The following is a 24,005-nucleotide window of genomic DNA, read 5'->3' on the forward strand; positions in this document are numbered from 1 at the left end:
GAAAGAAACATGTACTGGTGATATGCTTCTGGAGCCTTTCCTCTGATTTAAATGAGACACCACACAGCAGGTCTCTTTAGGATCTTAACCCTGGTGATGGTCATTCATCACCAGGCACAGAATCCACATGATGCCCTGTTAAAGTCAATGGTTTCAGCCGTGGGAAGTTGACTTATCTTCTCCAGTTTCTGAAATTTGAGCATGCAAGTTCCTTAAAATACAGCTCAAATGAAAAAAAATGGTTTTGGTTGGCACCCTGCTGTCATCTGATCTCTGAGCACTGTTGTGTGTCTGTACATAATGATACATATAAAATAGTAGTGCCCACACCAAGTGAATCCTTCAGAATACACTTGAATTTAGACACTACAAAGTTGTGATATCTAAACCAGACTCTTCCAGTCCACAGTCTCTGTAGGTCCTGATGACAAAAAATTCTGATCAAGCATATGGTTGTACCAGTTATATATATGTTGGGTGATAATATTTTCACTAATAATCTCTTGGCTGTGAAGACACACTAAGAGTGTCACTTGAATAAAACCTGATTAATTAACAAGAAAAATAATTGAAAACAGAATTCTGCTGGGGATAGTTTTGCTCAATGTGTGTAGCAGGTAGGGCTGCTATGAAGATGAGGTTTACACCAGCTTTGGGGATGAGATGCAGAATATTCTATATACTGAATACAGAATATTAAATATACTCATATTTTTGTGTTGCTATAAATCATATTTAAAATTAAGGGGCAAGGAAGGTAGGAGGTTCCATGTGAATATCAGGAAGAACTTTTTTACTGTGAGAGTGAGAGAGCACTGGAACAGGCTGCCCAGAGTCTCCCTCACTGGAGACATTCAAGACCCGCCTGGACACATTCCTGTGTGATGTGCTCTAGGTGATCCTGCTATGGCAGGGGGGTTGGACTAGATGATCTTTTGAGGCCCTTTCCAGTCCCTAGGATGATTCTGTGATTCTGTGATTATATTTCTTAGATGTGGTGCTGGTGACACTCTCCAGCTTTGTTCACAGGGTAAGCTATCATGATGAAAATAACTCAGACTTCACATGGGGGTTCTCTTGACTAAGATTTTCTTCTTGCATTTGCAAAACTATTTGGCTTTTATAAAAAAAAATAAACAACCAACAAACAAAGCTAAAGGAAAGAAATTTACTGCCAGAGAGTAAATCAATATAATGGTCTCTTGTGACTTCAAAAATATTAAGATGAATCTCTGAAGGGAATTTCTTTTTCTTTTCAACAAGAATTAAGGGAGCATAATTCTGATATTTAGATGAAATATTGAGCCTTGTGAAGGTAGGCTATGTTTATGAAGCAGTAATCAAGATGTGTGTATTGACTTTTGGAAATGAGGACAATGATTGTGCATTTTCCTAGGCAAGAGGCAGTAATTTCTGTGACTAATGAAACAACCTGTGATCCGAGCAACTGGACTGTTCTCCTCCCAGCTTTACCACATAACTTCTGAACATTATGCCACTTTCTTAGGTGCTTATTTCTTCTTATGCAGGGGTGGTGTGTTCTTTTGTTAATTGATTGATTATAATCTATTACAAAGAATCCTACATAGCTGTAATATGGACTTTCTGAAGGTGTCATTGTGGCATCCAGATCCAGATTGTTGAAATATTGTAAAAGGTGTTGGTTTTTTTTTCAAAGTCACAATTGAGTTTGTTTTGTGTAGGTGTCAAAATTTGCCTTTTACTTTGCTGTCAATTAGGTGTGCATTGTACAGAAGAGAGACACCAAGAAAATGTATGCCATGAAATATATGAATAAACAGAAGTGCATTGAGAGAGATGAAGTTCGAAATGTTTTTCGGGAGCTACAGATAATGCAAGGTCTGGAGCATCCCTTCCTAGTCAATCTCTGGTAAGTAAACCTTAAAAATACTATTGAGGATCCCTTGCTTCTTCTTCCTTACCACTAATCAGTTCAGGCTACAGAAGGCTGGAGAGCTGAAAAGAAAAATAAATAAATAAATTGTGACCTCGTTTTTTAAGGTATTTACATTTTGCTGCAGTTTTATTTTTCATGAGTAATTTAAAGACACCCTTTTGTGTTGCAATATTTAAACATCACATTCAGCTTTTCATTTCTGGTTAGGCTTCTCTCCAGGTTGTTACAATAGTGTGTGGAAATGTGATGTTCTGCCCAACTTTATAATTTCTTTTCTACAATACCTGGACTAAATCTCTGTTACAAGGCTGTGGAATATCAAACACAACCATTCAGTTAATTTTTTTGCAATCGACTCAGAGAAAATTCAAAGTTCAATTACTCTTAAAAACCATCTGACATGGAACTACAGAAAAACATCTTTCTGTCACCTGGAATTTCTCTTGCCTTCCCTGTGTTAGCACCTGCATGCTTTGGTCATATATGAATGTGAGAAAATGTTGGTCAAGTAATGGCTACCTTCAGGTACATCAGCTGAGAAGATCTGCTGGCTTTTATATAGTGATAGTAGTAATAAAGTGCAGACTTTTCCTTCCTTACCTAAAAATTACATATCATTTAAGAAAAGGGAACATAAACCATTATGATATGAAAATTCTTCTGATCATGAGCAGCTTGATTGACTGCAGATAGTCCCAGTGCAAAGAGACCTTCTGCTTCATGACTTTTAGCTGTCTTTCTGGAGTCAGTGTCTAAACTACAGATTTTGCCCATCCTTTACCTCACTTTTGACCTGTACAGGTGAAAAATTTCTTGTTCCCAGCTTAGCATCTTTCTTGAATTAAAAGCCGAATTATGCTCTATCTTGAGTGAATGCAGCTTTAGGATAATTGCAGTCACTTATACCAGGAAAGGATTTTATCCCAAAATTAATTCAAAAGGACCTGACATATATATATGTATATGTATATATGTATATATGTATGTATGTGTGTATATATGTGTGTGTGTGTGTCTTCTGTGTTCTCCACTTGACATGAATGATCACACTTGAGCTAAACTAATATCTTGTTAGAGACTTAAAGAAAAATATATACACATTGTGGCTGTAATACAAAGCTTTCCCAGGATATTTTCCAAAGTTCCAGCAACCTGCATTCTGGGAGCTTCTTCACCAAAGATGTGGTATCTCTGTGCTTAAGAGCCTGTGGATTTTCCTTTCATGCATTTGTCTGATCTCTTCTGAACTCACACAAATTTTTCTTCTTTGTCAAGAGGTGACAAAGATTTCCACTGTGTAAATAGACACTGTGCAGAAACAGTCATAGGTTAACATGATCTACAAGATACTTCAGTAAACATAACAGTGTTGAAGGACTAAAGATCAAATATTAGTTATGAAACAAAAAGTATGTTAGATTCCAATTACCAAATTATAAACAGCTAATAAATATTCTTCACTTTTTCATGCCAAACATTAAACCTGAAATAAACAATACCCTAAAATGTGTTGGTTGTGATGATAATTTTTATTGCAAAGAATTAATTTATTCTTCTGGTGCTTCTGAGCTACTGTCACAAGATCTCAAGACTCAAATATTTTACTGTATATGTATGTGAGAAATGAAGAAAATGAAAGAGATATGTAGTACTCTAGAATTAACAAAACATTTCAGGCAAAAAGGACATTAGTCAAGATGCACCAGTGCACTAACAATATTCTATATTCAATGTCTCTAGCAATGCTTGCAGTTGACCAGTCTATCTAGAATGCTTATTAGGGAGAATTACAAGAATTTTCTTTGAAGTGAAGGTATAGGGGGATCTGGCCCACCCACCAAATCACATGATAAATAGCAGATCCAGGGACTTGGTCAGATACAATTAGAGTTGTAGAAAATTTTCCAATACAAATTTCATTAACTTTTAGATTTTTCACCTTGGGTGTTCACCTCAAACATTACACATTCTAGTGTCTAGTGATTCCAGAGTGAGCTACTGGAGAACCTGTACTTCATCATTGGCTAGCACAGCAAAGAGAAGTCTTGAACCCAAATGTCCCCTAAATTAATCTAGTCTATCCCAAATTACTCATACTTTGTACCAGGCCCGTAATAAATTTCTATTATTAGCCTTGCACATTCCTAAATGAATTTAAAATAGCTTCTGATATATTTTTGGAGTGCCTACACTTGCAGACTGCTGTAGCATGTTCCAGACCTCTGAACCCTGTATCTCAACTTTTTCTTGAATTTCAAGATGTTCTACACATTGTCTTTAAATACTGACTTCTGCTACTGAATTGAAAAAAGTGCAAAACACAAGAGTCACAAGTGACCCATGAGTAAAGATCACATCCATTTTAGCAACACTAAGCCATACAAAGCTCTTAAAAATATTAAATATACTGTATTTACTCAATAATTTACACTGCATTTTAGTTGTTTCTTCACTACCATAAAAAAAGAACATTGCAATTTCAAATGGAATATTACTTAAATATACTTTGTGTATTCCCAGCAATAATCTCAAAGTAACAGCATTTTAATTTCTTGTTGGTGAATTAGTAGCCTGTTTAATGTATTTTCACTTGCAGTTTAAATGTAATAATAATTTGCATAAACCACATTTACATTGTAGCTATAACATTTATTTGATGATTAGCAGGAATCCATGAGAGTTCCTCTTATGAGTCAATTCCTGGCATATTAAAGGAAGGAAACAGTTGAAGTTGCATTTCTTCCCTAGCTTCAATTTTCTAAGTTGGATTTTTTCCTGTTCATTTTCTTAACTGCATTGTAAATGTACTGATGGGCCATAATAGGAGCTACTAAAGCTACCCTGTTCCACAAATTGAAATATTGACTTAGAAAGGAATCGTTGCATCCAGGTGTATGGCTAATAACAGAGGTGCAGCTTCTGTAAATGTTGAGTTTATTTTGACTGGGCTCTTTTGGACTAGTTTGTCTTTCTAGGCTCTACCACACTCTCCAAGGGTGCATACCAGTTTACAGAAATCCTGCCTAAGGTAAGATTTTGGTGACTGAAACTAAGAAATCCCATCAGTCTACTAAAACTAAGTGGCATCTCTATCCCTTTCTGGGATATTCAACTTGAGTTTCCCAAGGATATTCAGAAGTAATTACTCTGAGAAGGTAAGGACAAATCTGCCTTATTGCCATGTTCCAGTATTAGAGGGTGACTACCAAGAAGATGGAGACTTCCTTTTTACAAGGAGTCAGATGGAAAAGACAAGAGATAACAGGTGCAAGATCCTCCTGTGGAGATCCTGAAGTCTTCTTTTCTCAAGGCTGAACAAACACAGTTTTCTCAACCTCTTCTCTCATGGCAGGTCCTCCAGTACTCTGATCATCCTTGTGGCCCTTTCCTGGACCTTTTGCAGCCTGTCCACATTCTTTGTGTAGAGCTGGGACCAAAACACGGACATCTGGGCCCATCAATTTGTACGGGCCAAGATTCTGTAATAGTTGATACACCAACTCTTCCTTCACCGTCAGTGGGTTGGTGTCTGCATCAACCAGGACTTTTGTTCCTACAGCTTGGGACACAACAAATATAAATATATAAATATACAAACACATAAATATATATTTTAATTATGTTTCAATATATTTTTATATTTATATAAATATATACTTATAAAATATTAAACAGGGGTAGCATCTCCACTCCAACAGATCTATATTAAAAAAGCTTTTTGAGGATCATGCCTCTTCTCTGAGCTTTATTAAATTTAGCTTCACAATCTCAACTTATAAATCATATTATTTGAAGTATGAACTGTCTTTCATAACATCTAACACAGAAAAGAACCACTCTGTAAATGCTCATAATAGCTTGGAGGATAACAAGGTTTTTCAGGAAGGGCTTGGGTTTGATTTATAACCTTCATTTTAGAAATAACAGTGAATAAATGCTAAAAGCTATGTGAGCCTTGTAGCCAGTTTTATCATTGTTAGAGGCATTTCTGATAATAGACTTTCCTTCTTAAAATGAAAAGCAGGCCTGCTTTTATCAGAACTTTAGTATATCATATGTATTTCAAGCATAGATGAATTAGGTGTAGAAATGTCAGCTCCTAACGTGGTTCCACCTTGAGACTACAATGTGCCCCTCTTCTAACATTTTATTCATGTTTATCCTTCTCCAAATATCTGGGTGTCCCCTGGGCAAGATAAGTAACATTCTTGAAAGGATCCATATTTTAAATATCTTTCTCACAATGTACATTAGAACTGAGCCAAAAGCCAGGTTACTTCTTATCTACCAATGTGGCTAAACTTGTAATTACATAAATTGTCTTCAAACATGACTAGATCTGCTGGCTGCTCTGAAAATAATACAGCTTACCACAAAAGACAGAAGCTTTTTGCAAAAAAATTGTGTACCAGAATGGCTTCTCTGATGATGTAGAACAGAGAAATCCTTCTAAGCAAAAAAAAAATATGGACCATTCCTCAAAACTTTTAGAACACTGAAGCAATCCTATTTTTAGTATTCTTACTTAATGCTGTTATATCCTTTTAAAATTGTCAGAAAAATTTAAAATGCAGCAGAGAGAGAAGAATGATGATTTACTTTTATCATCTTATAGGTAGTTTTCCTAGTACAAATAGGACAATATGCTTGATGTATTTGACAACCCATAATGAAGTGTTAGCTGTATTTTCAGAGTGGCTCTATATTTTGATGTATCATAGAATTGTGGAATGGTTTGGCTTTGAAGGGACCTTAAAGATCCCTCAGTTCCAGCTTCCCTGCATGGGTAGATACATCCCCCAGAAGACCAGGCTGTGATGTATTTTTCTTTCGACTTACCAGTGTCTGGAAACTGAATGTATTTCATGAGATCAGCTAGAGTGAGACTAAACTGGAAAACTGGAACAACTGGGAAACACACATTTTGCCTAAATGTTTATGCAATTCTGAATTCACCTAACAGCCCAATCTGTCTACAAAAGAAAGAGGAGGTAAAAAAGCAGAAAAAGAATGCAAGAGAACAAATTATTTATTCAATTTCCAGCATATGACAGGTTCTTTAATGTATACATGAGCACAATTGGAAATTATTACTTTCTTATGAACATGGCCTTACTAGAATAGTCTGGGAGAACCATCACCATGGAGTTCCCCATTGCATGGCTCTGCTACTCAGGTGGGCATGAGAAATGTGCTTAAACCTACAAGCTCAGGGAAGAAAGACCACCCGGCCAAGTGTTTTATTGTTGGGTGGAGCTGAAAACAACCAATCAAAGAGCATCAATTACTTATTAAAAACCCCAAGCAGCAAAAGGTGGTGGCTTAGGTTGATCTTAGGTGGGTTTCCTTAGTGGCTGTTGTGGTGTGGCTTTGTAGCTTGCCTAGACATAGAAGGCCTAATTTTGGGGGAAAATATTTTATAGGAGATGGAAAATTTCTGTTCTATTATCTAATATGAACAGCTTCCTGAGCTTCAGAAGACTCCATGTCAAAGGGTGAGTAACATCCATAATCTAATGGAATTTTTCCAATTATTATTGGTTTTCTTTTTTTGTGGTGTTTTTTTTTTTGTTTGTTGTTTTTTGTTTTTTTTAAGGAAGCCAGGAACTTGTGGTGTTCCCTGTGAGGACACAGGTCTGGTTGTAATGCTGTCTGTCTTACAGTATCTGGTGAAGGCTCAAAAAGTCATGAAGGAGCAAACCTGACAAATTTTAAGTTCTGCTGGAGAGTAATGAAGGTGCTTGATAATCCTACCCCTCTTTTGGTTATACCCAGCTGCTCTAAGCCAGGTTTATGGGAAGAAAGACTACAGTGTTGCTCTCTTTGGCTAGTACTTTAATAATTTAAAATTGAGGTTCCTTTCTGGACTCTTGAACCTAATCTTCCACACTGCTGATTGTTTTTTAGACCCACTCCTAGCTTAGCTGTGGGCTGGGGCATGGGCACTATCCCAGAGAAGCCTCAGGTACAGCCAGTTTGCTCCCAGTAGCAGCTTGCATGTATTCACTCTGGTTTTGAGGCTGACAGTTTCATGGTCCAGGCAGACTTTTCTGTGCCATTTGCTATTGGTGCTGGGAAGAAGGCACTGACATGTTTATTGATACAATAGGTGTTTTTAATACTTTTGTAAATTCAGCTACAGTCATGAAGCCCAGGCCACATAATCCTGGGCTATTTCAGGTATCTGATGGGCTTTAATACTCCTTTCCAGGCAAGAAGAGATTTTAAATCAGGAGGAGAAAGATAAATTTAGTGTGTCTTGCACAGAGCTTAAATGCGTGAACTCTTTTTGCTATAGAGGGAAGAAGGGTGACTACTTTCCTCAAATAGCTAGATCAATTCATTAGTGTGTTACTGTAAATCTGGAATAGGTAAAGATATAGAAATTTTATATCTGAGATTGAAAAAATTGTCTGTTCTCCAGAGCCTTAGAAGAAAAAATGATGGAGGGAAAAAGGCAGGAAAAGGTGATGAGCCAGCAGGAAGGGGAGGATAATTGGAAGAAGAGAATATAGGAAAGATTTGTCTTGAGTTGTAAATATTCAGAATATTATTTCTGGCTGTCAAAATACACTGGACTCAACTGCCAATTGGTAACCTCTGGATGCTTGTGCTAAATGGGCCTTAACTGTAGCATCTTCAGTGACAGATGAATACATGATCCAACAGTTATTTATTTTTGTGCTCTTTTTAATACCCTAAGATACTATTTGCCATTATTGGAGCACTGTCTCTAGGCTGACTATATTAAATTTTGTTCCTGTGACTAATTGTTTCCTGTGAGAAATTGCTGTCACCTTGAAATACATATCTTCGGATTTAGCTTTAATACATTCCTCATAAAAGCAGGACTTGGCCTTTGGCGTAGTTTAAGTTTTGATCTTTTTTGCATGAAAAACTGCTGCAACAGCTATTTCATCTTATGTATATCTCTTTGCAACCTGGGACCTTTCTTAGGAGTCTGTCTTCTGCATTGTTCTCACTGAGACAAATTTTATTTGCTGACCCATAATATTTTTTTCCTCACACAGAGCTTTGACTGCAAGAGGAATTTTATCATAACCACTGATAAATATTAAACTACTGGGAAAAGCAAGAATGATTTTTTTTAAGAATGTTCAGTTCCAATCAAGTTCCTGTTATGAATCTGTGATTATTGCCTCATTCTCCCTCCACAGGGGGATGGCTGCTGTTCAGTGTAGATCCTTATGAGCTTGGGGTTAGCCTTGGCCGTGGCTCAGGTCAGTGGTGCAGACAGTGACAGTAATCCTCTGCACATTTGTGGTAGGGATGAGTGTTTTTCTTTTTTTTGGCCAGAAGCAGAGCTGCAGTGTGGTGGCAGGGGTATTCTCAGGAGAGCTTGCAGGGGAGCAGGGTTTCAGCGCTCTCAGCCTAATGAGATGGGAAAAAAAAGAATAAAAGCCCTTAGACTTTGCATCAGACTCCTCAATTGCCAATTTAGGCAAACAGTGCTTTGTTTTCTTTTTTCTATCCTTTTTTTTTTCCATTCTTTAAAGGCTGTGAATGCTAAACATGATAGGTCCTGTAGGTAAAGTGGTTCTTGTAATCAGTGACAGAGTAATGAGTCCATCATGCAAATCTACTGTTTTCAGGCAGGCATGAGCAATTCTTACCTATGGTATGGAGACTGGGACTGTAATCAGCCTATACTCAAAGCTCTGCTAAAGGTAGACTATATAAGCTGCCCTTCAGCACTGCATTAACAAAGCCCTACAACTGTAGGAGAGCCATCAGAATGCAAAACTGTCTTGGATGTATTTGTAAAATCATCCACAGACATCCAGAGAGTAAATGCAAAGTAGGTGATGATTACAGAAAAAAAAAAAAGTGCTACACACTTCTACTGCAAAACTTTGATACTGAACAGATCCTTCAAATTTACGTCTCATCCAAAATACTGAAGCTTATTCTTGGAGAATATTGTTGGTCTCACATAGGGATTGGAAAAAATTCCTTTTTATTTGGAAAATGTTCATATGAAAGTCAGGGCACCAATATTAAAAACAAAACAAGCCCACCTACCATGGAACGAGCGAGGAATACAGAAGTCGTTCTAATTAAGAGACTAATTCTCATGTTTCATAAGTACATGCCACATAAAGGAGGATTCAAGGCACCTTTTCTACAGATGTACTTTCTGCAGACTTTCATGACTGAGGAAAAGTCATGAGCTATGAAGATGATTATTTAAATTCTTCTGGAAAACAGTTGTAGTCAGGTGGAAAATTACTTTCTTCTTGACCATAAGGCTGGGAAATGGATGGGAGAAGGGTGGAAGAAAGAAAGAACGCAAATAGAGGTGATAGTGAGCCTATGTGAACTGTAGGGTGAAAGGAGAAGGCGTTTTTCACCTTCAGTAGGTACAAAATCTATCCTAATCAGAAAATTAACCAATATTGCTGAATAAGACAGATTGTTCTAGGTCTGAACTTCCTTTACTGATATTTGAAAGTAAAGAGAGCTGAAAAGAAAACCAGGTTTTGTTTCTCAGGTCTCTCCAAACAAAAGAGATGAGCTATAGACTTCTGTGCATGCTGCTCTTTCTGTGGAAACTGAACATTTGAACTGTTTTGGAAACAAAACAAAACAAACAAAAAACCCCCACAAAACCCAAACCCAACAAAAAGCAAACAAAAAAACCCAAAAACCAAACAACAAAATATTTTGTTCAACTTGAACACTTTAATTATTCCCTTGAGGAAAATACCCTTTATTTGAAGATAATACTTGAAAAAAAAATGTTCCTCCATAGAGAAAATAATTTGGTAAATGACAAATGATTACATGATATGATAAAAAAGGAACAGCATATTTAAACTATATACATTAACAAGCAATTTTAGGAGTTAATAAGGCAGTAGAAATATGTAGAGATATAATTTAGAAATTAAGGTATTAACATCCAAGAGGAGTAAAATATGATGCTGATCTCAAGTATTATCCTTGTTGTTATTGTTTGTCATTTAATAAATGGTGACATCTGTAGTTTTGCTAGTACATTTATTCTTTAGAGCAGGGTAAACACCGTTTCTTCCAGTTATCACAACCAGCCCTATACAGTCATCGAATAATTCCAGTTGGAAAACAACTGTAAGATCATCTAGTCCAACCTTTAACCTAAATTTTCTAACCTAGCTTTACCAGTACACTGCTACACTATGTCATTGTCCTTCTTGGCCACCTGGGCACACTGCTGGCTCATTCAACCAGCTGTCCACAAACACTCCCAAGTCATTTTCTGCCAAGCAGGAAACAATAAATGGCAAGTTGTACAATTTTCAAGTCTTGCAACAGTTTTATTGCATGATCCAGAGTTCATATTCAAAATGCTTGCATGTTTTCACTAGGTCTGAAACCTGGTACGAACACATCTTCCATTTGTCTTCAGTCATGGTCTGGCTGCCTTCATTGAAGCAGTCTTCAGGGAAGTATGAGCTTAGATAAGATACCTAAAGTTGTACTATTGTTATTCTAAAAGCCTGGTATTATCTGGTGTTTAAAAAGGCTCTTGTGAAACAATAATGACAAAAGTCTGATTCTGACCCATATTTGGGATCACTAAATTATGAAATGATACCAGTGAAGCATAGGGATTTCCAGCATTTTTTCAAGTGGAAACAGGAATTTTAGCTCTACCGAAAAACTGACACTAGTCGTTAGGATACAAAGATATGGAAAGACTGCTAAGGCAGGGGTTTATAAAGGAGTGAAACACTGAAAATGACAGTTTGAGGATCTAGAGTCACAGAAAGCAGCATGTCTTTCTGGGGAGCTGTGCGGTGGATGCCTTGTTTACATGCACTAGCAGCTCTTCCTGCACATCTGAAGTAAAAGGTTCTAAGATGAGCAATTTTCCAGAGAAGCTCTGTGACCAACACCCACTTCAGCAGCCTAGGACAGCCAGCACAACATGATTCACTGAGCCTCACAGGGAGGAGACACAGGGGAGGTGGGGAAATGGTACTTTTATTACTTTTTCACCCAGTTGAAAGCTGAAGAGGAAATATCACTTTTCTGTTGTGTTCTATTTCACTTTAATGTATTCCTTTAAAAAACTCCATGCTGCATCTGTCTCTTCTCCTAATCAATTGTGTTAGGCCTTTTTCTGCTAAGCAAGGTCTATCACTCATTTGTGACACCCTCAGATGCAGTCTCTTGGGTTTCCTCTCCTCCTCTCAGTCCCACTTCCTCTGGAGTAGTCTGGCTGACAGTCCATTTTATTGTACAAAGACTGTTGATGTGTGGTGAACTCTTTGATGTGTTTATTCCAATTTGTGAACAAAGTACTTTTTAATGTCTCTTTCTTTCTTATTTTTTTTTAATTGATAAATAATTAGAGTATCTTTATGACTTTTTAATAGCGTTTTGTTATGCCAGCTTCTGGATGCCCCATAAATGTTGCCTTGCCTATGTCTCCTTTTGCTGCCTGCTTAGCGTGACTGATGCCACATGCATATTAAGTGAGCGATTAGTGGCAGTGGCCAATATTCCAGTTCAGATTCACAAACTTTAACAAGTATAGCCTGCTTTAATGACATCCTGCATCCATTGTTCTGTAAACTGTTCTAATGAGAAGTTTCATTTCATACTCAAAAGTCTTTTTTTACTTGGCTTTATCTCTCTCACTCAGAAGACATCTGAAAATGTAGCATGTCACCCAGGTTCTTGTGCTTTCCTGGGTTGTCTGTGCCCTTTCCCAGTGCCAAGAAAAAAATTATACCCTTCAAATTGTTGTGCAGCCTCTCTTGGAGCAGGGAACCCTGGCTGTGCAACATCTTCTGCACCCTTGCAGGTGTGACCTGGTTTAAGCTATAGGGCACAAGAAGCTGAGGGTGCTGTCAGTGGCTTCAGAATAGTGGGCTGTCAAATGCAATTGGGCTGCAGAGTAGAGTGGTGCGTGGTATTTTCCCCATTTCATCAGTTAAGTGTGAAGTGATTAAGTTTGACCTTGGGAAGATGTCTTGTTTTATTCATTTGTAACTTTCAGAAGTGGAGGATGCATAATGATTGTGAAATTAAATTACAGGGTCCAACAAGCACCTTCTTCTCCAAGACATGGTGGGTTTTGTTGCAGTTTAAAATCCGTGGTTAAGACAAAACTGTCCACTGATTAACCTGGGAAAAAAAGTAGTGCTCTTAATTTCCTGTCTTTCTTACTTGGAGAACTTGATTAAATACTAAAAATAAGAGTTCTGATTAAGCTTACAGGACTTTCACCCATGCTACCTTCTACCCTCTTCCACATTCTCTGTGAAGACTGAATTTTGAACACGAAGCTGCAGCACAACTGTAAAACTGTTGTGCATGACATTGAGCCTGCAGACCTGCCTTCTGAGCACAAATCTACAGAATAAGATGTGGCAGTTCTTACACGTTCAAACACTGAGTCTGTGGAAAAAATCCCATCGAGGTAAAGAGATATCACAGTTCACAGATGAATGAGAGAAGGCAGGTGACAAAGTAGTGTTTGAGGAGGAGAGATCCTTTTGTCCAACTATTTCTTTAACATCCTCTCACCGTCATCTTGATGTTTCCTCTCTCTCTGTGTCCACACCCTGATGTCTCCTCATAGGAGGAGAATCTGTTGCTTCTAACCTGGGCTTGTTCTTGCTTCCATGGAGAAACTGCCAGGCTGCAGAGGCTGAATAAAAGGGCAGTTCAAAACAGCCTTTTCTCTTTTAAATCTACCTCTCAAAATATGCCAGCCAGAGGGAAGAGAGGAGGGAGGGAGTTTCCTCTATCCTTCCTGCACTTAGGACTTCTTTCTCTTCATATGTATGTATATTTTTCTATAAATACAGTGGGTTTTGAGCAGCACTGCTTTAACTGTGCATTTGGCAAGCATGTTTTGGGTGCTACCACCATGTTACAAAAAACTGCTCAATACTTCCACTGTACAGAAGATGCATGGGGCATCAGTTATGGTCCATTGTTTCTTTGCCTTCAATTTAATGTAGGTTTCCATGACAGCAAAAAGAGACAAATCAGTCAAAGCCAACAGTTATAACTGACAATTTGCATTCTGGTCACTGGCCTTAAAAATGTGAAGTACATTTAAATAATTAGATTTTCTGACTGTTTGACGTATTATACTGCTGTATCTTCATTTACAAGTTTTCTGTAGAAATGTAAACTATTATGGGATGTTGATCTGAAATTCTGGCTTTTTGCTATTTACAGAGTAGTCTGTTCAAATCCAATAAGGGTTTTTATCCTATCTAATTTAGTGATAGCAGTAATAAAAACAGGGCAAGGGCTATTATGCTGTAGCCTGACTACATACGTATATGAAAGTTGTACATAGAGATGGCTGAAAGTTATTTTAAGAGAAAAATTAAGACAAAATAGCTGAAATCTAATTTTTCTGTCTTCTAAATATCTTACCTTAATTAGAAAAATTCAGAACGTCCAGGAACATCTTGATTCTCTAATGTTGGCCTCAGTTCCGCTGCAAAGTATAGTCTGATGCATTTGCTCACTGTTTCATTTGAGAGGCAAAGTTCAGAAGATTTTAGGCACACCCAACAATATAGTTTACATATTTACATACTTTTTTTTAAAGAAAAATTGTTTCTCACTCTAGGAAGTGCTTAGAAAAAAATGCTTTAAACATACAACTTATATTATTGTTCCTAATCATTAATGCTAACCTGTGGCACAGGTATCTAAAATAGTTGTAGGCCTCCACACATAGAACTGTAAAGAGGAGAAATATGAAGTTATTTCAAATTTTTCTAAATGCTGACAAAGGAGAAATTTGACTAGCATACTCTCTTGCTGTCAAATGTTATCTGATTTAGGTCTACAAAATATGCCAGCCTTCTCCAAAATGGTCATCTGACTTCATATGGACAATGTCTTCCACTTTAAAATGCTCTTTTGTTTTGTGTGGTGGAAAGCATGACATACTTTGTTGAAACACACATGCAGGATGTCTCCTAATTTCAGCTGTCCTTCTTGCAGCATGAGTCTGTGAGCATATCTCCTAAAATAGCTCCAAATATAATTAAACATGAGGTGTTGCATCTGTGTCTCACTAGCACAAGTCAGAGAAGTTGCTGATTTTTCTCAGAGCAATTTGAAGCAGTAAAACAAATTACAAAAGTTTGGGTCAGACACCTGCTGTTACATTTTATGGCAAAAGTCCCCAGTCCAACTATTAACATGTTCAGCTGGAAAATGCATAGCAGCAACTGGGGAGAGCTGGCTGAACAGTCTCTGACTTGGTAAGATGCCACTCTTGGCAGTATAAAGGAGTTGATAAGCTAACAAAAGTTGTGTGTGCCACTTCTTCCCCAACCCTGAGCTCTTCTAGGGGATGTCCTTCTTATGGATGACCAAGAAGGCTCAAGCAAGGGACTGCAATGTATGTTGTAGAGAAAAAAGCCCAGAAATATAACCACCTGCTTTTCCAAACTTGTGCTATAAATAAGAAATGGGTTTTTGTACTTTATAACCTACTCTGCATATAGGAGAGATCACACTGCAAAAAATCTGCACAACTTAAATACTAAAACCACTAAACAGGACAAGAAAGGGGAGTTCAGAGGGGGTTCAAATGGCAGGAGGACTTGCTTGTTCCTTTGGGTTTTTTGAGGAAACAATTGCAGTGAAAGAGAAGGCAAGTTCATTTCCAAGACTCTCGAGACAAATGGTCTCTCAGAAAGGTTTAATCGGGAAGTATGTTATAAGCTACCATTGAGCAAGTAACAGTGGGCTGCAGTAAGTGTTTGCTGTTATTACTTGCCTTTAATGAAAAATACCAGGCAAAATTGATTTATTTAAATTCTGCCTTTGGCAATTGAAAGGTCCATTTTGTACAAGAAATGTTTGCTTTGGCAAACTTATTACTTGTATTAATACTTTAGGAGAGCAAAGCACTGGCTGCTGCAGAAAACAAGGCGGATAGATGTATGGATGAGGTAGTTATGTGAAAAAGTAAACTCTGAAAGTGGGTTTGACATGTAAAGATGTGATGACAGCAAAAAAAATCACAAATGAGAGCCCAAACTGAACGTCCTGACACAGGATGTATTGAAGAATTAGGTCATTACAAAAATGGCTGGGTTGAATAGGAGTCTGATTACAGTGGTGACAGCCTGCATTCAAAGAGAAGGAATTACAGGAGAGTGTTAGAGACTGGTTCATTATTTGTGGGGATACTCAAAACTCTCCCCTTTGGCTCAGTTTATTTTAGAGTAATTCTGCCTCTCCCTCTATCTACTGCTGACATAATCTGAGAACAAGACAAATTGAAAGCAAACATAATGACAGTGAGAATGGTAATGGGGCTTTCTGGAAATAAATAAGTGTGGTGGGTTAACCCTGGCTGCCAGACGCCCACTGACACTGCTCTGTCACTTGCCTCCTCAGCTGGACAAGGGAGAGAAAATATAATGAAGACCTTGTGGGTCAAGATAAACACAGGGAGATCACTCAGCAGTTACAACCACAGGCAAAACAGACTCGACTTGGGGAAATTAGTCTAAATTATTACCAATTAAATCAGAGTAGGATAATGAGAAAACAAAACTCAAATCTAAAACACACCTTCTCCCCATCCCTTCTTTACTCCTAGGTTTAACTTACCCCCAGTTTTCTCTGCCCTCTCCCTCCCAGGGGCACAGGGAGATAGGGAATGGGGACTGTGGTCAGTTCATCACACATTGTCTCTGCTGCTCCTTCCTCTTCAGGGAGAGAACTCATGCTCTTCCCTTTCTCCAGCATGGGACCCCTCACACTGGAGACAGTGTTCCATGACATTCTGTAATGTGAGTCCTTCCCACAGGCTGCAGATCTTAATGAACTGCTCCAGCACTGGTCCCTTCCGTAGGGTATAGTTGTTTCTCTCACACATTCTCACTTCTCTCTCTGGCTGCAGCTGCTGTTGCACAGCAACATTTCCCCCTTCATACCTATGTTATCCCAGAGTTGCTGCCACAGTAGTTGGTGGGCTTGGTCTTAGCCAAGTGTCTTGGCTGGTATGTCTTTAAATGATGTGGTACATCTGTGAAACTACAGCAGAAATCACATGCCTTAGAGGGAGAAAAAAGCCTGGAACAAGGCAGGATTTTTGTAAATAAGTAAATACAATTCTATCAACTTTCAAGTCAGATAAGGTGTAACAGAGACCAGTGCTAGAGGGGGCCAAGGAAATAGAAGTATCATTTTACTATGAAAGCATGCTGCAGATGGAAAGAAGCATGCCCAAACAGGAAGTAGGAGCTATTAAAGTACTCTGTAGAAGAAGCCCTTTACCCCCAAAGGAGCCAAAATTATATGATTAGATGAGAACAGCAACTATAATAATTCTACTAAGTGGTGCCTTCCCCTGCAGTAATGCTGTTTTGGCCTTTCACATAAACTAGTGTAAGCATCTCTTCAAGACTATTTTATCTTGACTCTCTTCTTGTTTGTCAAAAAGAAGAGAGAAAACAGGACATCATAAAATGCTGTGAGAAATGTACCCACACCTGTAACTTCAATAGCTCCTACTCCTTGCAGAGGCTGCTGGCAAGGAGAGTGTCTGTATTCCCTGCTCCCTCTGTGATGGGGCAGGCAGGTGGCTGGGACAAGTAAAGAGTTCTTCTGGAACAAGTCTTTGGGGGGCAGTGGAGGAGAAGCTGTTTGAAGGAGGGAGGGCACAGCTCAAGTCTAACTCTGGTAGGAAAACTAAGGTTCCTGTGCCAAAAATTGGCTACGGGCTGTAACAGCCTTTTTTTGTAATTTAAAATATTTTTTAAGGGGCTTTAATATGCTTTTTCTCCTTTGTTTTCCCAAGTAGGAAGAGCATCCTGACTTGTATTTTCCACATGAGATCTACCTATAAAAGCACTCAGTAAATGACAGGAAAACCACCTTAGACAACTGGATTAGGGTTCAGTTTAGGTAAGACATAGTGAGGGCTTTTTTAAGGTATTATTGAAAGGAAAAAGATGCTGTAAAGCTGCCTTCTGTTCCTCTGAAATCTTAAACTAATGTTACATTCTTCATGGTGGAAGACAAATATCTCTATCCAGATAACAATGCAAATATCCTTCTGCACTTAAGTAATAATGAACTTTCCTTCATAATATTTAGGAAATTTGGCTAGCTAGAGTTCTTTCTTGTCTTGTGAGTCTGAAGTTTTCCTCTCATCTAAGTTGCAGAGGATTGTTTTTCAGGTAAGCTTTTTTTGAACTAAGAATTCACTTGAAGCTAGCATCTCTTCCCTAGAAAAATGTGAGAGGGGAAAAAAAATTCCAATCTTTGAAACTGCTGGAGCAGGGTATCATTAGTACAGAGGCCAAAAATTTAAGGTGTTAGTTTCCTGTAGCTCAGTTAGTCTTCCAGAACCCACAAGATCATTAGTTCAGATTGGTTTTGATGGAGAATGAACTAAGATGACCCAAACTGGAATGTGTCCAGTTCTGGAGCCCCCAACACAAGAAGGACATGGAGCTCCTGGAGGGAGTCCAGAGGAGGGCCACGAAGATGATCAAGGGGCTGGAGCATCTCTACTATAAAGACAGGCTGAGAGAGTTTGGGTTGTTTGGGCTGGAGAAGAGAAGGCTCTGGGAAGACCTTAGAGTGGCCTTCCAGTGCCTGAAGGGGGACACACACTTGAAACACTTTCTCTTGGGGTGAAGACACTGCCACAGAGTTTTTGACATGTGCAAGTGAGAGGTTACAAGTGAAGCATGTACAACAACATTGGAAATCAAAGTTCCTTCTTCAGTACTACAGCAGTTAGAGCACCTAGGGCATCATGCAGCAAATATTATTTAAGAATTGATATCCAAGGACCAGGTTCAAAGTAGTGAAAAGCTTTAACCCTCCTTAAGTGGCAAACAGCCTACAGCTTATTCTGTAGATAACTATCTTTGTCCTTTCAGACATCCATTACTGATTTAAATGTCATTGTGTTCAGAAAAGTCTCCTGCTAATTGTTAGTCTTAAATATCTGCATTATGCTGCTTTCAACCACTGTGTGTAACATTATTTGATCAGTATTTTATGGTAGTGGCTTCTTTAGAGACAGAACCATTGGTTCTAACAGTTTAAGCAGAGGACTGTCATCATTCAACAACAGTAATTATCTCATTACAATTAGAGTTAGGTACTTAGTACTAAGGAGTAATGGTAGAATGGTAGAAAATTATAACTGGAGGGTTTTATAGTTAAAAATGCTAATGGTGAGTCAGAAACAGCAGCTGAAAGAGAGGAAATGAAAGATGAATCTTTGTGATACTTTCAGCAGCAGGATCTGTTTCTACTTAAACAGGAAGCAGTCAGGTTATCAGAAGAGTATTTATGTTTCAGAGAAACAAATAGCCAGCTGTAGAAGGAACTGGTACCAGTCGTTCCTCCAGTGAAGCATGTGTCTCTGATGAAGCTGGCTTTGCTTTCCTTTCAGCTGCTGTTCTTATCCATATAAGAAAAGAGAATGGTACATCTGTAATGCCAAAATTATTTATCCCTAATGTAGATCAGGAGCTGACTGTGGAGAGCAGAATTATTATTCACCCTTCATCTAGACTTTCCCATGCCCTTGGATTTCTTGAGTTTCAGGAGCCCATAAGAAGTGCTGTCACATCCCCTGTCAGTGCATCAGTGGCATTTGCCTTTCCTCTAGGTATATGCCCTTTGGTGGGAACATCACACTTTTTCCCAGACTTGTGAAGAATATTGCAAGGAAGTTTACAAAACACTCAAAGGCACATATATGCAACAAAAATACAAATTTATTTCACTTCAGGAAGACATTCCTGAGATCCAGTGAATTTACTACTAGCAGTTTAGCAACTGAAATTTTTGTTTTGCACTTAAAAGCTGTGAACAGCACAGAATTAATATAAATGTGACAGATTTTTCTGGTTGAAATCTCTGCTGTTTCAAGTTCTATATAAATTTCCATGGAGAATGAGCATGAAACATTTTCAGTTGTGAAAGCATTTTTACTGCAATTAGCAACATTCAGTTGTATGGATGAGAAAGATTTGCATTAAGTCCCAGTTGTATCATCAGATTTATTCCAGTGTAATTTTCTGAGTTAATAAGGCTACTCTAATTTTGCTCTTAGCTCAGAATGTTCTTTCTAATCTCTCTTCCCTCAAGATAAAAATCTGAAAGTAACTCCTCCCAGGGACAGGTTTTCTATGTGTTCAAAAACCTGCTCTTTCCTTTTACCTGTTTTGTTCTTCCTATTCCTTTGGTTTCCTGGGTGTCAATTACCAAGCAATTAAAAATTCTTGCTGTCTAAGCAGAGTTTTGCATGAGAATGATATTTGTAGCTGTCACCATCCAGTCCTCTGTTTTCAATAGATCCCAAGACTTTTTTGGCAAGGAATTTCTAAAGTTGAAAGTTGTGAAAGGTATAAATGTCTGTCTTGTGTGCCACTACTTGGAGTAGGTCATCCAAGTGTAACAGGTTAAAGCTTTGGGACTGACAACTTCCTGCCTTTCTTCTTAACATCTCTGTTCTCTCATCTCTCTTCCTGCTTTTTCCTCTTTGTTTCTTTCCTGATCTTTTTGTTTCCCTTTCATCCACTTGTTCATATTACGCTTCGTTTCTAGTCACCTTTTCTTTCTATATACTGCTATCAACTGGCCAACTGACCTTTTGAGGTAAATGAAAGCAGCACCAATAATACCCTTCATTCTTACATCTACTTGTAATTATTAATGTAATATTTTCTAGAATACAAGAAATATGACCTCCCTTTCCCCATCCAGATATTTATCAGCCTGTCGGGAATACTTCTAACTATGGTTATCTTAAAAAAAAAACTGTTGTATGTGGTCAATAATCAGTTCTGGTACTATCAGAGAATCTACTGAGCATAGGTACAAGGAAAGACATGTCATAGTTATTTTTAAGGATCCATCACTGTTGTTCTGTCCTACTGGTTGTTTCAGCCCAGTGTTATGGTTGATTCCAACCCATGTGCATGGACCATTGTTTCTGATGGTTTTGCCTGGTAGTCAGCACACACTCTCTGATAGTTACACATCCCTGTGGGGTTTTTGCCCATCAGCAGCTGATTTAAAGCCTCAGAGCCCTTATCCGTAGAAATATTCAGTACTAAAACAAAGGTCAGTGCTATAAGCAAAGCTTCACATAAACTAATTTCTTTAATGTGGACAGGTTTTATTATGACTAAAGCTTTCTGAAGATCTTTTTATCATGTAGGCCAGTGCTGTGGCTGTCTCAGTAGCACTTAAGTTATCATAACAGACATGAAAAGGAGGGAAACAACTTAATCTGTCATGAATATAATGATGTTCCCATGGGCACAAGCTGGAACATAGGAAGTTGCATTTACATAGAAGAAAAATCTTATTTACTGTGAGGGTGATGGAGCACTAGAACAGGCTGCCCAGGGAGGTTGTGGAGTCCCCTTCTATAGAGATATTCAAGACCTGCCTGGATGCTTTAGGGGATCCTGCTTTAGTGGGGGAGTTGGACTGGATGATCTCTAGAGGTCCCTTCCAACTATGACAATTCTCTGATCTTTATGAATTGTGATCTGTAAGAGGACAATGCAAGGACTCTAGTATTTAAATAGAAAACAACACCTGAAAGACCTGGTTGAGTAAAATGATAAACTGACCAAATTAATTTTCTAAAATGGGAGATTAATTGATATTCCACTGTATTCATAAAGATCTTGGGCTTGAACAAGTGTTTCTGGGAATAAAATTTGGTCCTTTTTATTATACTGTCTATAACATATTATTTTAAATGCATGTGGGTTATACCAATGTCTAAATGGTTTGTCTTTAGCAGACCGCATTTTAAAACTGATGCACCTTTGTCAGTATGTAGACTTCATTCTATAGTGAAATGTCCTCCAAAATCTTCAGATAAGTGATTAGTTGGCAGTGAAGCTTTGGATAATCCTTTTATGAGAAGAATTAGTTGACAAACCTTCCAATAATGAAGTGTTAGGTCAAAGTTAATTTGAATATTGCACAATGAGATATCATTCTTTCCTGGTATTAACACCTCATGGAGAACACAGCTCTGCATTAAAGCAGCCTAATAATACTGAGTCATGTCCAAAGAGTCAATGGTGCTCTCCTGAGACTTATTAAATTTCTGCTTCCTGAGGGCTACTGCAATGATATTTTTTATTTTCCTCTAAAAACATAATACTGGTTTTGGGACACTTGTTTCTTCTCATATGCTCATATCCCTGATTTCAAAGACTTATTTGTTATGCTGCTGTTTTGGGGTATTTTTTGTGCTTTTCAGTAAATTTAACCTTTTATTTAGTAATTATTTCTTTAGGTGTCTTGAAGTTCATTAGAAGCTGGAAAACAATATAGTTTTAAAAATAGTTCTTAATATTAATATTATATAATGGGATTTAATAATACAATGCATAGTATTTTATATAATACAACTGTATATAATACCATTTATATATAGTAATTTATGAATGTCCCTGTAAATAAAGACAATAAGAGGAGTGGGGCTATACAGCTTTCATTATGCTTTCATTACACTGCCTGTGTATAGTGTTTGTTTTGGGAATCCCACAAGAAAGCTTTTGTAGTCATTGTGCTGTTCTTTTAAAGTCTCCCCTAAAAGGTTTTTTGCTGCAGATGGATACCCGTAACACTGACTAAGTCACAACAGTCAAATGTGCTAATCCTTCTAAATGAGTGTTCCAGAGTAAGTGCTTGAAAGACTGATGGGGATCAAATTGGTTCCATGCACGGCATTAAGTGATGTGATCTATCTGGGAGCTGGAGTCTCTTTGGTTTTCAGTCATTAGGTGGTAGCCAAGTGGTGCATGGTTCCTTGATCCTAAGTCATTCTTCAGGTTAGCTCCTTTGCTGTTTCCTCTCAGGAAAGGGTCACTGTTCTGTAGAAGTCTTTTCACTTTAAGAAACCCTTAAGTCAAATGCCCTTTTTCTAGCACGACATACCTTTTTTTCTAGTAATGGCAAAAGAACAATATTTGTCTCTTCATGAAAAAAGTTACTGACAAATTCATTTTTTTTTAAGTTTGTCTGTAATTCTGGATCTTAAAGGATAAACTATCATAAGAAACTGTTAAAACTTCATCAAAAAAAATCCACAACCCAAGAATACAACATCAAATATTCTCAGATATCTACACTGCCCCTACTCTGCTGGTATTAAAAGGTACAAGGTACCAGGTAAATGACAAAATGAGGTGAAAGAGAAAGTAGTGTATTAGCTATGCTCATGGTTGCTATTTTGTATAAAAATATTATTTGTTTTCACAGGATAAAGTCAGAATTTTGGAATCTTGTTCAATCTTGTACTGCAAAACCTAGGTTAGATATATTCCATTGACGTTGTAATAAAAAAAATCACTGATAAATAATGGAAAATACAGATTTTTCAGCAGATTTTGCTGGTTTATAATATATACAGGTTGTAAAGAACATACATGATTTTGAAATTATGAACTACCACTCAAAATTATTCATTGCTTCTGAAAGCATTTCTTAGAAATTAGAGATGTCAACTTTTTCTTCAAATGCACTCAAAAGAAAAGACTTTAAAATCTTTATTATATATTAGATGGAAAGCACATTTTTTCAGAAGTGATACTGCTCAATTATTCCCCAAACTATCTTTATTTATTCTATATTTAACATTATATCCTGAAACCATTCATTTTAAAATTTACTTCCATCAAAAAAACCCACCTCAGCTTGTGTCCAAGAGCATTCTGGTGCAGGACGTGGTCCTGAACCAAACGGAAAAGGTAATGTAATCACAGCCTCTGCTAGGATCTTGTTGTTCATTTGCTAGACATTTAAATACAAAAACAAAAGACACAGGAGCAAAAGTCCCTTTATATGTATTTTAATTATAATTCTAGCTAAATACTGTGACAGGTTTGCTTTTTAGAAATGAAATGTTAATTACCCATATAATGAATAAATAAATGGTTTTATTCACTTTGCACATGTTTTCTTACAAAATTAATCAGAAATGGAAAAGCTTGTTTAATCATGGAATGTCTTGTAGTGCATGTTTATCAGTCTTCCAAATGTATTATTTGCTGTTAAAGCTTTCAGCAAAACCTGTGTATATTTGTCT

The 24,005-nt window shown here is 37.6% G+C and overlaps 1 protein-coding gene across 1 annotated transcript in view; it reads left to right on the forward strand.

Moving 5' to 3' along the window:
- STK32B (serine/threonine kinase 32B) overlaps positions 1–24,005 on the forward strand; it is a 140,816-nt gene that overhangs the window by 14,404 nt on the left and 102,407 nt on the right. The window contains exon 3 of the mRNA XM_010003139.1: positions 1,740–1,891. Within this exon, the coding sequence (XP_010001441.1) occupies positions 1,740–1,891 (152 nt within the window). The remainder of the gene's footprint in view (positions 1–1,739; positions 1,892–24,005) is intronic.

Source organism: Chaetura pelagica, unplaced genomic scaffold (genome assembly GCF_000747805.2).
Source record: "Chaetura pelagica isolate M959 unplaced genomic scaffold, ChaPel_1.0 scaffold147, whole genome shotgun sequence".
Taxonomy (NCBI): Eukaryota; Metazoa; Chordata; class Aves; order Apodiformes; family Apodidae; genus Chaetura; species Chaetura pelagica.